The 15,768-nt window shown below is 48.3% G+C and overlaps 1 protein-coding gene and 1 long non-coding RNA gene across 3 annotated transcripts in view; both read left to right on the top strand.

Annotated features, from left to right (window-relative positions):
• The first annotated feature begins 1,598 nt into the window (after positions 1-1,598).
• LOC142846075 (uncharacterized) lies at positions 1,599-3,484 on the top strand. Its single transcript, XR_012910023.1, has 3 exons — positions 1,599-1,699; positions 3,143-3,243; positions 3,402-3,484. It is a non-coding gene; the product is annotated as an uncharacterized LOC142846075 (long non-coding RNA).
• A 128-nt stretch (positions 3,485-3,612) lies between these two features.
• Positions 3,613-15,768, top strand: part of Osbpl11 (oxysterol binding protein like 11) — a 77,234-nt gene continuing 65,078 nt past the window's right edge. Inside the window, exon 1 of one of the 2 annotated variants that reach the window (XM_075965912.1) lies at positions 3,613-3,720. Coding sequence is in view for 1 of the 2 variants with exons in the window: in XM_075965903.1 (XP_075822018.1) it covers positions 11,301-11,497 (197 nt within the window). In the remaining variant the exon portion in view is untranslated. Of the gene's footprint in view, positions 3,721-10,923; positions 11,498-15,768 lie in introns of those variants that run through there. The other variant, XM_075965903.1, reaches the window with a different exon arrangement.

Below are 15,768 nucleotides of genomic sequence, written 5' to 3'. Positions count from 1 at the left end.
GGAAAAGCAAAGTGTGGTCTCGCACTGTGCAGAGGAGAAGCAGTGAGATGTGGTGAGGTGGAGACAAAGACGGAGCTAAGGGGCACTAGACACTGAGCTAGGCAGTGCCCTGGGAGGACAACCAGGAGACAGAGCTGGCTGTGTGTGAGGTTGCCATGGCAACGAAGACATTACGAGCCCTTTTGCCATGCCATTGCCCCTCCCCTACACTCGAAGAACAATGCACATGACAGACTGTACTTGGTTTGCTTCCATCTTCTGGTGTATCTTAGAGGTTTCCTTGTGACCATTCTCTAGGAGTTAGTCCCTAGTCGACCATCCCTGCCCCTTCACCCCGTGGTCTCAAATTCACAAACATCTGCCTGCTGCCTGCCTCAGCCTCCTGAGTGCTGGGATTAAAGGCACATGCCACCATAACCTCTGGTGAATGTCTTTAAAATAAAATTGCAAAGGCTTTGTAGGAAGATGCAGGGTTCAGCTGAGGTATTGCTGGTAATGATAGTAGATTGTGCCCTCTCTGTAGAGAAATCAGGGGTCTCCATCTAAAACCTCCCTTGCCTAAGAGCAGGTCCAGAGAAGGCTCTGAAACACAGTGGAACAGGTTAAGAACTGAATAGTCTTAGGCCCTTGGGCCCTAGGGTAAAACCCATCTAACTGCAGCAGGCACAAAGCCCACAGAGGCAAGTCTGGCCAAGAACTCAGCCCAGAGGCTGGCAGATGAAGGGTTAAAAAGGTTCTTCAGAGAGCAGTGGGATGCCAGTAAGGTTATGGGCTGGGCTGTTGGTAATCATTGTGAAGCCTGCATTCTAATCTCTGTCTTTCTACTTAGCACCTACATGGCTTGAATCACCTGGTTCACCTGCCTGCAAAACAGGGCCAACCCTCACCCTATAACAATATACACAGGACATACTCAGTCACTGAGTCAGTGCCTGGCAGTTTCTCTATCCTAAAAAGGAAGCAAGGTGGTTGCTGAGATGGCTCAGTCCGTTAAGGGGCTTGCAGCTAAGCTCGACCATCTGACTTTGATCACTGAGACCTCTGGCCATCACATGTGAACCCTGGAACATGTGCACACACACACACACACACACACACACACACACACACACACACACACACACACACACACCTATACATATATAAACATATATGCACAATAAAGAAATGAATTTGTAAAAAGGTTTTGTTTTGGGTTTTTTGTTTGTTTTAAAACAGTATTTTTCTGTGTAACAGCCAGAGAACTCTCTCTGTAAATCACACTTGCCTCGAGCTCCCCTAACCTCTGCCTCCCTAGTGCAGTGTGCGCACCGCCACCCGGAAAAAAAAAAAAGTTTTTCTTAAGCAAAAATCCCTACTCTCTCAGCTGTCATCCTACGGTAGGATTTTGGGCACCCGCGCCCCCTGCCGGCCTCACCGGGTATCGTCATCTCCGGAGGAGAAAGTGTGCCTGCACAGAAGGTACTCAGTCCTCCCTGTTCCGCCTCTTGAGGGCGTGACTTCCCTGGAGACGCTCCAGTGAGGCCACTCCCACTTCCGGGCGGAACCTGGCAGGGACCACGTGATTCGCCAAAGATGGCGGTGCCCAGTGAGGTGGCGTGAAAGTTGTGGAAAGTCGGAGTGGTGGGGTGTGTGAATCAGAAGCTTGGAGGACCTGGGAGCCATGGCGCGACTGATCATGAAGAACCTCCCTAATGGGGTGAGCAGGAGCTGGGTGAGGGGTCCGGAAGTGAAAGCGGGGTTCCGGAAAATGAGGCGGAAGGATGGAGTGATTCTTAAGTCTGAGGCAGGACTGGGACGGGGACCCCCTTCTGACCACCCTAAAAAGTAGGAAGAGTGGCTGTTGTCATTATTATAATTATCACCATTGATTGCCACCTATGGGTGCCTGACTCCAAAACGGATAATCCTGGTCCAGGTAGATGCTAACCCCTCACCTTCTGCCTCGGATCCCGGTCCCCTCTGTGTAGCTGCCGACCCCATGAATCCATTCAGTTCTCTCTCCCACTCCCGAGGCTGTTGGGGGAAACAGGAGGGGAGGTGACCCTGAAACGGCTTTCAGTGGTTTCTCCTTAAGTGGAGACGGGGCATCCCAGCCGTGATCACAGACCCTGGCATCTGGTAGGCAGGCATTCGGTAACGGCAAGGAGGAAACCAGCGCGCAAGGAGGAAACCAGCGCGTGTATGTGGTGATAGGTGACCAGATGGACACTCAGAGGACCCCTCCTTGTTGTGGTGGTTAATTTTGGTCAACTTAACACAAATCGGAGTCACTTAGAAAGGGGGAACTTCAATTGATGAATTGCTTCCATATGATTGCTCTGTGGACAAGTCTGTGAGACATGGATGGGTGATTGACGTGGGAGGGCCTAGCCCTCTGTGGGTGGTGTCACCACTTAGCTGCGTAAATACACTAGCTGAGCCAGTAAGTCTGCAGAGTTCCTCCATGGTCTCTGCTTCAGTTCTTGCCTTGGCTTCCCTGAATGATCGACTGTGATTGGGACCTGTGAGCCAAATAAGCTCACAGGACCCAATCACAGGGATAAAGTGGTTTGCTAACTGATAACAGCCTGGAATGTCTGGGGGTGGTTCATGGGAGTGTCCCCGAGGTACCAGGAAGGAGGGGGCATTCTTCTGCACTCCTGTCATCACCCTGCAGTCCCTGTTACCCCAGGCTTGTTTTCTTCTGTGACTGAGCCTGCCTCCTGGTAAACAGTCACCCTGACAGCCTTCATTTGCTGTCGCCCTGTGCCATGCAGGTGCTGCCTCCCCAACATCCTTTGTTAGCCTAGGAGGTGACTGTGAATTCCCAATCCCCGTGTGCCCCAAATTCTGTCTCTGCTCTGTCGTCCCCTGCTTCCTGGGTCCCCCAATCTCTATCCTAACCTTTTGCTGTGAGCAGAGGGAACAGCATCATTTCCAGTCACCTGTTAGAGAGTGTGGGGGGCAGAGCTAGTCCTCTAATGGCCCTGTCCAGAATGACTTTGTGGAGGACGATGTCTAGTTTGGGTGAATCGCTTTAGTGAACTCAGCAAGTAGTGAGCACTGCATTCTGGGAAACCCACGCTCCTGGAGCGGAAGGAGGCACACATGTGCCTGGGTGTCACAGCAGCTGTGGAAGCCAGCTCTTTGTCCCATACAGGTGGAGACCCAACGAAACCCCGAGTCTGGAGCAAACATGCCCAGAAGCCCAGCCAGCCCAGGCAGTCATCACAAGCCTCCATTCCCTCAGACACTAAAAAAGTATGTAAGCGGTGTCCTCAGCCCTGTGCCCAGTGTGGCAGGGTGGTCTCTGGCTGGGAGGCAGTGGAAAGTATCTTTTGGATGGTTTTGGAAGGGGGTATGCACTTCATCTTCCCTCCTCTAGCATTGCTGTGACCCTGTCTGCCTTCTGCTTTCAGGATGACAAAAAGAAAAAGGTGCCCAGTGACCTGGAGCAGGTGAGTGTTCTGTGGGTGGAGGAGGGGGCTGCGAACATTGAGAGGGTGGAGGGCTGGAGAGCCTCTGCCTCCCCCCCCCCCCCACTGCCGCAGCTGAAGGAAGATGCCGAGTTCCAGGAGTTCCTGTCAGTTCACCAGAAGAGGGCCCAGGCAAACGATGCTCTGAACACTGAGCTCCCAAGAGCAAGGACCAAGCCAGCAAGTGACTATCTGAACTTTAATTCCAACTGGGACTCAGGGCAGGAGAGTGAGGAGGAGTCAACTGGAGAGGAACCTGAAGGTGAGCGTACACCCCAGGTACACATAGGCCTTTGCCTTGCTTGCCCTGACCGGATGGACACAAGGACAATATACTTGGCACAAGCATACAAAGGACACTTTGTGTGATACTCTCTGGTGACAAGGGCTACAGGAAAGGGACAGCCAGGTGCTTCCTTCTAGCCGTCTGGGATGAGCAGCCCACCCACAGGTGTGTCTCCTCCAGGCAGATCTGGTCACCTGACTCAGCCACTAATCACCCAGTGTATACAGTATGCCAGCACAGCTTTGGGGACTGTGGACACAGCAGTGAGAAAAGACCCCAAGAATCCCTGTACCTGTAGCATGGGCTTTGCAGTAAGAGCAGAGGGACGGAGGCAAGTGGTTTCCAGTTGAGTAGGTGTGGTGGCAGGGTCTGGGAAAGCTTCCCAGAAGGACCCCTGCTGCTCTAGGGATTAGTGGTAGGGTGTCTTGTCCTCATGGGCCCTGCTGTGACTGCTAGGTAGCCAATCAGAGCACAGAGCGTAGGCCCTAAATCCTGCAGTCCACTGTAAGAGCTGTGCTGGTTTATCTGTGAGGATGTGGCACTAACTCAGCTCAACCTGGTTAAGTCTGCTGAACTTAGGTAATGTGGGACTAAGGGTGGGGAGGCCAGGGAAGTAGGGAACAGCCTTGGAGAGGCTCAGAGGAAGGGGCGGCCAAGGAACTGGAGAAGCAGAGGGAGCCAAAGGAAGGAGCTGGAACTCCCCACTGGAGGGTGCTGAACAGAGCTGTAGGCCCACAGTGTGCTCAGAGGGCCACACAGGCTGCAGCTCAAGCAGGCTTCCCTTTCCTGCTTCCTCTGCCTCAACTCTTGTCATCTGAGTATGCCACACCAGGTGTCCGCTGTACTTTAGTGCAAACTACTGTTCACCAGGGACACCAAGAGTAAAGGACAAAGTGTCAGCCAGCAGTCTTGAATCTGCTCTGGATGTAGAACTCAGACATCTGGGCCATCTGCTTCTATCAGAGATTTCTCAGGGGGGTCTTCCTTGACCAAACCTGTTTTTTCTTAACCTGGAATGAATCCACAGCCTCTCATTTCCTGTGGAAACAAAAGCAAAACTCTTCTCCAAAGCAATGTACCTTTCGACTTCAATTTTGAAGTCAAGGTACTTTCAAAATATATATGTTGAATTAATCCAGCAGCATTTATAATCAAATATCTTTTAGCAATTTTTGCTCCTTCCTCAGCAGTCAGACAATTCAAAGACAACACAATAATATACAGTATCCACACTCTCTATATTTTTCATCTTTATGTGGCTTTATTTTAAATCTATTTCTTTTATTTTTATTTTTAATTTTTGGCTTTTTGAGACGGGGTTTCCTTGTATATCTTTGGCTGTCCTGGAACTCACTCTGTATACCAGGCTGTCCTTGAACTGAACTCACAAGAGATCAGCCCGCCTCTGTCTCCCAAATGTTGAGATTAAAGGTGTGTGCCACCACACCCAACTATTCTCTTTCTTTTTTATTTTAAGGACTTTATCCTTTTTTTTCCCCAAGCCTAAATATATTTTTAAACACACTGTAAACCATTTAGAGGTTTTCTTCATCTGAATCTATCATTACTGTATGTCTCTTTCTGATCACATGAATCTTTAATTTGCTAAGTGATATGGCATGGCGAAGATTAAAGTTGTGTCTTTGATGGCTAAATCCACCCCATTCCTTAGATTTCTGAGAATCTGGTGGAATATTGGCCAGAGCTGAGTTTATTGCCACAATTCTATGGTGTTTCAAGGTCCATGCCACCACCAAGAAGCATGCTGTAGGCTATTCATAAATACCATTTAAGTGTTTTGTGGCAGAGCCTCTTACAAGGGCTGCAACATTTTTGCAGCTAAAGCTGAGTCAGGAAGCTTCTCTTAAATGAGATGCATTTGCCTCTAGCAAACAGAGCCCACCTGAGAAAATGCTGCTATCATGCTGTGCTTAACTCTATTCTTTTCTGTCTAGAATTACTTCCCAAGCTCTCTCAGGCTTTTTGTGGATAAAGTTGTCCACATGTTGGGCACCATTTGTTGACTGAGGTTTCAGTGCTGTGGGACAATGATCTTTTACCCTGTCACTTGTATTATTTTTAATAAAATGCTGATTGGCCAGTAGCGAGGCAGGAAGTATAGGCAGGGTGACAGCGACCAGGCAGGAAGTATAGGCGGGGGAAGTATAGGCGGGGCAATAAGAATTCTGGGAAGAGGGAAGTTTCAGTCTGCAGTCGTCACCAAGGCAGAAAGGAAGCCGGACACAGAGCAAGCAAAATGTGACTGCCTAGCCAAAAAAAGGTACCAAGCCATGAGGCTAACACAGACAAGAATTATGGGCTAATATAAGTTATAAGATTTAATAAGACGCCTGAGCTATTAGGCCAATCAGTTTATCATTAATGTAGACCTCTGTCTTTCTATGGGACTGAACGACTGAAGGCCCAGGTAGGACAAAAGCTCAGTCAACACTCAGCTGTGAGGTTGCCTCTCATCTCCCCCATCTGTGATGCTGTCTCTCACTTCCCCCAGCTGTGAGACTGCCTCTCATCTCCCCCATCTGTGATGCTGCCTCTCATCTCCCCCATCTGTGATGCTGTCTCTCACTTCCCCCAGCTGTGAGACTGTCTCTCATCTCCCCCATCTGTGATGCTGCCTCTCATCTCCCCCAGCTGTGAGACTGCCTCTCATCTCCCCCATCTGTGATGCTGCCTCTCATCTCCCCCAGCTGTGAGGCTGTCTCTCACTTCCCCCAGCTGTGAGGCTGCCTCTCATCTCCCCCATCTGTGATGCTGCCTCTCATCTCCCCCAACTGTGATGCTGTCTCTCACTTTCCCCAGCTGTGAGACTGCCTCTCATCTCCCCCAGCTGTGAGGCTGTCTCTCATCTCCCCCATCTGTGAGGCTGCCTCTCATCTCCCCCATCTGTGATGCTGCCTCTCATCTCCCCCATCTGTGATGCTGTCTCTCACTTCCCCATCTGTGATGCTGTCTCTCATCTCCCCCATCTGTGATGCTGTCTCTCACTTCCCCCAGCTGTGAGACTGCCTCTCATCTCCCCCATCTGTGATGCTGCCTCTCATCTCCCCCATCTGTGATGCTGTCCCTCACCTCCCCCAGCTGTGAGGCTGCCTCTCATCTCCCCCATCTGTGATGCTGTCTCTCACTTCCCCATCTGTGATGCTGTCTCTCATCTCCCCCATCTGTGATGCTGTCCCTCACCTCCCCCAGCTGTGAGGCTGTCTCTCATCTCCCGCATCTGTGATGCTGTCTCTCACTTCCCCCAGCTGTGAGGCTGCCTCTCATCTCCCCCATCTGTGATGCTGTCCCTCACCTCCCCCAGCTGTGAGGCTGCCTCTCATCTCCCCCATCTGTGATGCTGTCCCTCACCTCCCCCAGCTGTGAGGCTGTCTCTCATCTCCCCCATCTGTGATGCTGTCTCTCACTTCCCCATCTGTGATGCTGTCTCTCATCTCCCCCATCTGTGAGGCTGTCTCTCATCTCCCCCAGCTGTGAGGCTGTCTCTCATCTCCCCCATCTGTGATGCTGTCTCTCATCTCCCCCAGCTGTGAGGCTGCCTCTCATCTCCCCCATCTGTGAGGCTGTCTCCCATCTCCCCCATCTGTGATGCTGTCTCTCATCTCCCCCAGCTGTGAGGCTGCCTCTCATCTCCCCCATCTGTGAGGCTGTCTCTCATCTCCCCCATCTGTGATGCTGTCCCTCACCTCCCCCAGCTGTGAGACTGCCTCTCATCTCCCCCATCTGTGATGCTGTCTCTCATCTCCCCCATCTGTGATGCTGTCTCTCACTTCCCCCAGCTGTGAGGCTGCCCCTCACCTCCCCCAGCTGTGAGGCTGCCCCTCATGTCCTGCACCTGTGAGATTGCCTCTCACCTCCCCCAGCTGTGAGGCTGTTTCTCCTTAAAGGTGATGTTGTGTTCCTCCCATTCCAGAACCTGCTGCTCTTTTTTTTTTATTATTACTTCTAACACCGTTATATTTACAATAAGACCCAAATTCCTCCACCTTTCTTTATTCTCATTTCATCTCACTTCCCTGTCATGTTCTAGGCTTCAGGCTCTCATTTCTCAGAATAAGAACAGACTGTTCTTCCCTTAACTTTGACTTTTATCATCTCATTTTAAATGACATCTTACAAAACTTCTCTTTATACATGTTTTTCTTGCTCTACGTCAGGTCCCTCAATTCTTCTCACTGATTTACAGTTTCATCCTCCACATTCTTTTATTTATCTTATTTTAGTTGTGGGAGGTTACTTCTGTGTTGCCCCATGTGCTGGTCATAGCCAAAAATGCCTTTTAGACATAGAGAAGTAGATTAGTTGGGAACCCCACTACACCCAAGGCTGTACTGATAACCAGAACCCAGCGTTGTCATTCACTCAAGATAACCAGACACACTACGTATGCAGAGAACTCCATGGTGTCCATTTGACACAGTACTTATGCTCTGCACCTCTTCAGGACTGCTGCAGACATTGGAGAGACACCACCTTCATCTGCCCTGGGGTTGGAGAGTCTCTTGAGTATCCTGGCCTTACAAACAGGGACTACCCTATCTTAGGCAAAGACACACCACACAGCTTAGCAGCCTTGGGGAGATATGCTTAGGACCAAAGTTAGGAACTTAGAGTATAAACCTTTGTGATGACCCTCAGCAAAATAAATATAATTTTTGTTAGCCAGGTATGGTGGCATACATCTTTGTAATCCCAGCACTCATGCAGGCGGATCTCTCTAAGGGAGGCCAGCCTGGTCTACAAAGTCAGTTGCAGGACAGTCAGAGCTGTTACACAGAGGTATCCTGTCATGAAAACAACAATCCAATAAGCAAAATACATGAGCCTCCACTGCAGGCTGCCTAGCGCTTTCATGAGAACCAGAGTCAAATGGTAGAGGTTCTCCATGTTTCCACTGCCCTAAACAAGCTTGTTTGACCCATCTGCACCTTCACTTGTGCTTGATCACATGTGGTGGGAGGTACCTGAGGGGTGGGGAGAGAATGGGTATTAGGGGACAGGGAAACACGTAGGCAGGAAATGCATCAGGATATGTGCTTGCTCCTGATTGGACCTTGTGGGGTTACCTTTTTAAGTCTCTGCAAGGCGTGACATGTGGTCATTTTTCTGGGAACTCAGAAATGGACCTGGCTAGAGCCCATCCAACTGGCCCATATTTAATTAAAGCTTGCTTCAAATTTGGCTTTACAGTATGGTAGTGGCTTATTCTTGACCAGTGGGATTAACACGGTATACGTTCAATTCATTGGTCTTGTCAGGAATTAGAGTTTATATTTAGTAGGGACTGTAAAAATCGAAATAATTATGGAAGTTACATTTTAAATTGCTATGCCTAGGAGATTCAAGAAACAAAAATGCTTCTAGTCTGCAAGCCCCTTGCTCAAGGACAGAGAGTTCCTGAAATGCTGGAGGCTTTACGGGTTTAACAAGGTTTTCACTTCCCTAAACAAATTTGTTTGACCCATCTCCACCGGATGTGCTTGATCACCTGTGGGGGGAGGTTCAGAAGCAGGAAAAAGGTCAGGATGTATGTTTGGACCCTGGTTGGACTTGATGGGAAATTCGCTGGCCTACTCTTGGACACCCCAATAAAAATCAAGCTTGCTTCAAATTTGGCACAAATCGTAGTAGTAGTCTTATTTTCGACGGTGGGATTAACACAATCACTCTTGTTGTGTAGACACAAAATCGAGGTTTAAACAGGGTGAAGGTTTTAAAGAGGGCCTGCAGCCCAGAAGAGTACCAATGTTACAGAATTAGTGTGGTGTTATAGCAGTGATATAAATGAACTCTACAACAATGTTATACCAATGTTACGGAATTAGTATGGCGTTATAACAGTGATATAAATGAACTCTACAACAATGTTATACCAATGTTACGGAATTAGTATGGCGTTATAACAGTGATATAAATGAACTCTACAACAGTGTTATACAATTAGTATCTTCTTCCCAGTGTGTATCACTTCACACTCAGGGTAATAAAAGAAAATGCTCCTTAACAATAGCGCACCCTGACTCCTGTTCAAAGAGGAGCTGGTCTTGAGTAGATTCTACTAACAAACACACCTTAGGCCATGCATTCCACACAGGCTGCAGTTGTTTTTTTTTTTTTAAATCTCTTGTTCTTTGGGGGCCCACCACCCAGCTGCCAAAAAGTACACGGAAAATACATGGAGACTTATTCTTATGAATGCCTGGCCTTAGTTGGCTTGTTTCTAGCCATCTTTTTTATTTTAAATTATCCCATCTACTTTTTGCCTCTGGGCTTATTTGTTTGTTTTGTTTTGTTTTTGTTTTTTTTCGAGACAGGGTTTCTCTGTGGCTTTGGAGCCTGTCCTGGAACTAGCTCTTGTAGACGAGGCTGGGCTCGAACTCACAGAGATGACCCGCCTCTGCCTCCCGAGTGCTGGGATTAAAGGCGTGCGCCACCACTGCCCGGCCTGCTCTGTAAATTCTTAATTTCGTCCTTCCTTCCTTCCTTCCTTCCTTCCTTCCTTCCTTCCTTCCTTCCTTCCTTCCTTCCTCCCTCCCTCCCTCCCTCCCTCCCTCCCTCCCTCCCTCCCTCCTTCCTTCCTTCCTTCCTTCCTTCCTTTCCATTTCATTATTTCATTTCATTCATTTCATTCCCTTGTTTCTCTCTCCCTCCCAGAGCCTTTCCCTGCAGCTTAGTCCTCCAGCTCCTCCTAGCCCTAAAGACTCCCTGTCACCGCCTCCTTTCGGGCTCGGCTGCCCCAATCAAAGATGGCGCCGGCGCTTCAGCTCTACCGGAAATGAGCTCACACGACACCGGAAAGGAAGGCGGGGAGAGATAGCAGGCGGGTGGGTGATCGGCTGTGGGTGGGGCGGCGGCCGGGGCCCTGGCTTTTACTTTTGGGGCTGGGGCGGCTCCAGGGACCGGTCCGCTCCGGTGAAGTCCGCCGCGCGTCAGGACCAGGGGTGTCGGAGGAGGCCGCCGCCAACCTCTCACCTTCGACCCCCGCTGAAGCGGCCTCGGAGCCGGCGGCGTCTGCCTGACCCTCGGCGGGCTGCGCGCGACCGCCCCTGTTCAGTCTGGGGCTGCGGCGGGAACCGCCGAACTGGCTGGACGGGTCCTTTTTTCTGAGGACCCGGCGGAGGAGAAGAGGCAGCGCGGCCGGCCCGCCTCCCGAGCCCCGAGGTCAGGCCGCGGGCTCCGGGGCTCTTCGGCCGTGGTCTCCCGTCCTTGCCCCCGCGTTCCCGGCCGGAGGATCCGCGACCTCGCCCGCGCCGCCCGGCTGCTCCTCCGAGTGTGGCAACGAGCCCTCTGGCGGGGTGATCTGTCCTCCTTGTTCTTGCTCGGGAGAGGCAGCTATCGGAAGGGGACCTGTGCTCCTTAAAAGTTTGAACCAAAGTGGAAATGCGTGTCCTCGTTTTCTGGACCGCTGACGGTTTCCACTCTAGCCGCGGTCTGAGATCACATTCAGAGTAAAAAAAAAAAAAAGCAAGAGAGAAAGAAACGGAGAAAGTACCTCCAAGAGCCCTCTGCAGGTGATTCCTCTCGCCCGAGAAGGGCAGATGAACTTTGGAGTTAAGATGCAGGGAGGTGAGCCGGCACCGGTCCTGAAAGTCTCGGAGAGTGAAGGGAAGCTGGAGGGCCTGGCCACCGCGGTGACCCCGAACAAGAACAGCAGCAACAGCAGTTGTGGGGGTGCCATCAGCAGTAGCAGCAGCAACAGCAGCCGCGGTGGCAGTACGAAAGGCTGGCAGTACAGGTATGGCCCTCCAAAGTGATGTTCTGGGGTGGAAGTGAGTGTTTGGGTGTTTGCATGTTGCAGTTGGAAGGCCACTTCCAAAGCTGCTGATCTTTCCTGGAGCTAGATCCTCTGCTTCCTGTATTCATTCGGAAATACATTCAACAGGTATCTGTTGAGGCCTTTTGAGGAATTCTGAAATGTACCCCAGAATTTCCTCTACTGCTCAAGGGTTTATTCGTCTTCTGATTTCTTTCTGTCTTCACTTCTGTTTTTGCCTCTGTTGTAATTTGTTTACGGGTAAGCCTGGATGGCTGTTAGAAAAGAAACTGTTGAACTCAGCACTCTCAGCAGCTAGCAAACGCTGCATGCTCAAAGTTGTGGGATGATGGGAGGAAGAAGAGTGCCCTACCCTTTGGGTGCTTGTGACTTAGAAACGGGAAGGGACGTAAATACTTAGGGTTCAAAGGCGAAGGGACAGTATGGACAATTTTCATTATTATAAATGAAAAATTTAAGGAACAAGAAAGAGTTCCTGGAGAAACAACAAAAGCTTCATTTTTGTGTTTTTTTTAAATATATGTGATTAAAATATATGTAGGGAGAGATTACTGTCCATAATTCTAAGAATGAACAAAATCCGGGCATCCTGTGATGTTGGAACTACAGTGATGAATACTTAAATTTTGATTAACTGCCTGGGAGTTTAACTCCTAGGGGCTTTTTGGTTTTGGGTCGTATTAAGCTCTTTGACTGCACTGGTGAAACGTGTGTGATACTAGAAGGGGTTAGAACCAACATTTTGTGAAAGACACGTATTTATTGTGAATACTGTTACGTGACGTGTGCCTGTAGTACAATATGCAAACAGGTACTGGGTGTGGTGGCATTCTTCTGTAATCCCACCACGCAGGAGGCTGAGGCAGGAGAATATCTGTGAGTTCCAGGCTAGCCTGATCTGCATTGTGAGTTCCAGGATGGACAGCCAGGACTACATAGAGAGCCTGTATCAACCCCTCCCCCCACCGGGATCAAACTAAACCACCTAATCTGCAAATGTATGTATGTGTGAACTATGCATGGCTTGACTTTGCACAGCTAAGAAAAGTAGGTAGCTTTTTAATACTCAAATGGGTACTGAACTAAAGGCAGCATGATATTCCCTCCCCTTTTGTGATTTCCTTCATTTTATTTTTTTTATGTGTATGAGGTTTGCCTACATGTGTGTATGTTTGTATGTGTGTGCTTTGGTTGTCGAGGCCAGAAGAGGGAGTTATAGACAGTTGTGAGCTGCCACGTGGGTATGGGGCACCAAACCCAGATCCTCTGGAAGAGCAGCCAGTGTTCTTAACTACTGAGCCATCTCTCCAGCCCCTTCCCTTTAGAGTTAAGATGAGCCCTTAGAAAATTCTTTTTGTGGTGGATACCTTGATATTATCAAAGGAAGTGAGGTAAAGTTCAGGATACCCAGAGTCCAGTCTTGTGATAGTCTTACTTCTGAAAACCACTCTGAACTAAAGTGGAAAATCAAATAGAGTAGAGTAAACACTCAGTGCTCATCTTGTGGTCTCCTTTTCCTGGCTTCTTCCCCCGGGCTCAGAGTCTAAAGATGTGTAAAACAATAATAACAATGCTAGAAAGTGGCCTATCCTTTGCTCTAGTAGCAGTTGATGCTTCCTGCCTCTTATTTACTAAGTAGCCTATGTCGTTTGCTCTGTCCTTACCAAGGGACGAAAATACAAGTGGGTATTTTCACATCTTCATTCCACCCAAGCCCACTGGAAGTAGACATGCCTTTAGAATACTTTGACACTTATCTCTGAGCCACGGCTGCACCCTCATCCCATTTTCTTGACTTCGTGACTGTATTTTCTCTTGTTTGCCCTTCACACCGTTGGTTGTTTTTTTTTTTTTTTTGCCCTCTTCCAAGCTGGTCTTATGCTCTTGTGCTGTGGACTCTTTATCTCTTTCTCCTTTCTGACCTTAGCTAATGGAGTCTGAGTCAGGAAACCTTTCAAGAACTCTAGAGCCACGTACACAACTGCTGATCTGAGCATTACCAGTCTCATCAGTAGGTTTAGTCTCTACAGCAATTTAATACTATCTCCATTTTGAAAATGTACATTGTTAGGTACGTGGGGTATGTGTGTACATGTTTTGAGATAGGATCTCATGTAGCCCAGGCTTGCCCTGTTTGCTATATAGCTGAGGATGACATCGAACTCCTGATCTTCAGGCCTCCAAAGTGTTGAGATTATAGGCAGGCTTAAGATGTGAATTAATATTTTTAAATGTTAATTAATATCATATTTAAAACATTTTGTTAGCTGGGCAGTGGTGGCGCACGCCTTTAATCTCAGCACTCGGGAGGCAGAGGCAGGTGGATCTCTGTGAGTTCGAGCCCAGCCTGGTCTACAAGAGCTAGTTCCAGGACAGGCACCAAAGCTACAGAGAAACCCTGTCTCAAATAAATAAATAAAACATTTTGTTAACTTTCTTTTTTTTAAAATAAAAAGACTTTACATATATAACATTTGTCTTTACATGCTTGTCCCAACCATCCAGTTTTCCTCCCCAGAGAAATTATTTTTACTGATTTTTTTTTTGTTTGTTTTTTCTTTTGCTTTTTTTTTGTTTTGTTTTGTTTTTGTTTTTCGAGACAGGGTTTCTCTGTGGTTTTGGAGCCTGTCCTGGAACTAGCTCTTGTAGACCAGGCTGGTCTCAAACTCACAGAGATCCACCTGCCTCTGCCTCCCAAGTGCTGGGATTAAAGGCGTGCACCACCACCGCCCGGCCTTTACTGATTTATATTTATTTATTTATTTATTTTGAGACAGGGTTTCTGTACGTATCCTGGTTGTCTTAGGATTCACTGTGTGCATCAGGCTAGCCTCAAACTCCCAGTAATCTTCCTGCCTCTGTTTCCCAAGTGCTGTGGTTTAGTTTCCTTCCTTCCTTCCTTCCTTCCTTCCTTCCTTCCTTCCTTCCTTCCTTCCTTCCTTCCTTCCCTTCTTCCCTTCTCCTTCCTTCCCTCCCTTCCTCCCTCCCTCCCTCCCTGTAGTGATAAGAGCGGCAGGGCTGCATCCCCAGCACCCCGGCCGCCTGCTAGCTTATGCCTGAAATAACAACACAAAACTGTATTCATTTAAACACTGCTTGGCCCATTTCTATCTAGCCTCTTCTAGGCTAACTCTCGCATCTGGACTAGCCCATTTCTAATAATGTTTGTAGCACCCCAAGGTGCACTTACTGGGAAGATTCTAGGCTACGTCCATCCTGGGTCAGAGCTGAATCGCGTCTGCCCGGGGGAGAGCTGCATGGCGTCTCTGTCTGAGGCGTCTTACCTCACTTCCTCTTCCTCCCAGCATTCTGTTCTGTTTACTCCACCCACCTATGTTCTAAGCTATGAGCCCAGTTTGTTTATTACTTAACCAATGAAATCAACAGATTGATATATGACACTCCAACATCACTTCTTCTTTTTCTGTTTAAACAAAATAAAAAGGCTTTAACTTTAACATAGCAAAATTACATATAACAAAACAGTTATCAAGTAAAAGTTACAATATTTACATCTATTTTATCTTTTTTCATAACTAAGGAAAACTATAACTATCTATATATTCTTTAACTCCATCAGAGACTCCAGAACTTAACCAATGAAATCAACAGATTGATATATGACACTCCCACATCACCTCCCTCTCACCCTCTCTCTGCCTTCCTATTGTTTTTTACTTGTGTGTATTCATGTCTTTGAAGACAAGTTCTCATGTGTATGCAGGTATGCATGCCTGAGAGCACATGGAGCCCAGAATAGGGCATTGGGTCCCTCCGAGCTGGAGTTGCAGATTCCTGTGGAACTTCTGGCTTGTTAGTGGATGCTGGGCTTGGAACTCCAGTCCTCATGGTTGTGCAGCCGTCGATTTTAACCTCTTACCCATTTCCAGTCCCTCCCTTTACCACCACACCTGGTTTTATTTGAGACGGGATCTTACTGTGTAACTCTGACTGTCCTGAACTTGTTAGGAAGACCAAGCTAGTCCCAAACTCGTAGAGATCCCGGTTTATGCCTCTCCGGTGCTGGGATTAAAGGAGTGTCTGGCCCTCCAGCCCTTTTTATGGTCTCTTGCTATAGTGCCAGATAAAGTTGCATTATTTCTTTGTTTAGTAAGTGCTTATTTATACTCAGTATGTTTTAGGATTTTATTTGTTTTTAGCAGTGTAGGGAATCAAACCTAGAACCTTGCAAGCATGTAGGCCAACAACATTTTATTTTTATATAGTTAAAT

Source organism: Microtus pennsylvanicus, chromosome 1 (genome assembly GCF_037038515.1).
Source record: "Microtus pennsylvanicus isolate mMicPen1 chromosome 1, mMicPen1.hap1, whole genome shotgun sequence".
Classification (NCBI taxonomy): domain Eukaryota; kingdom Metazoa; phylum Chordata; class Mammalia; order Rodentia; family Cricetidae; genus Microtus; species Microtus pennsylvanicus.
This window is presented reverse-complemented; position numbering and strand designations above follow the sequence as displayed.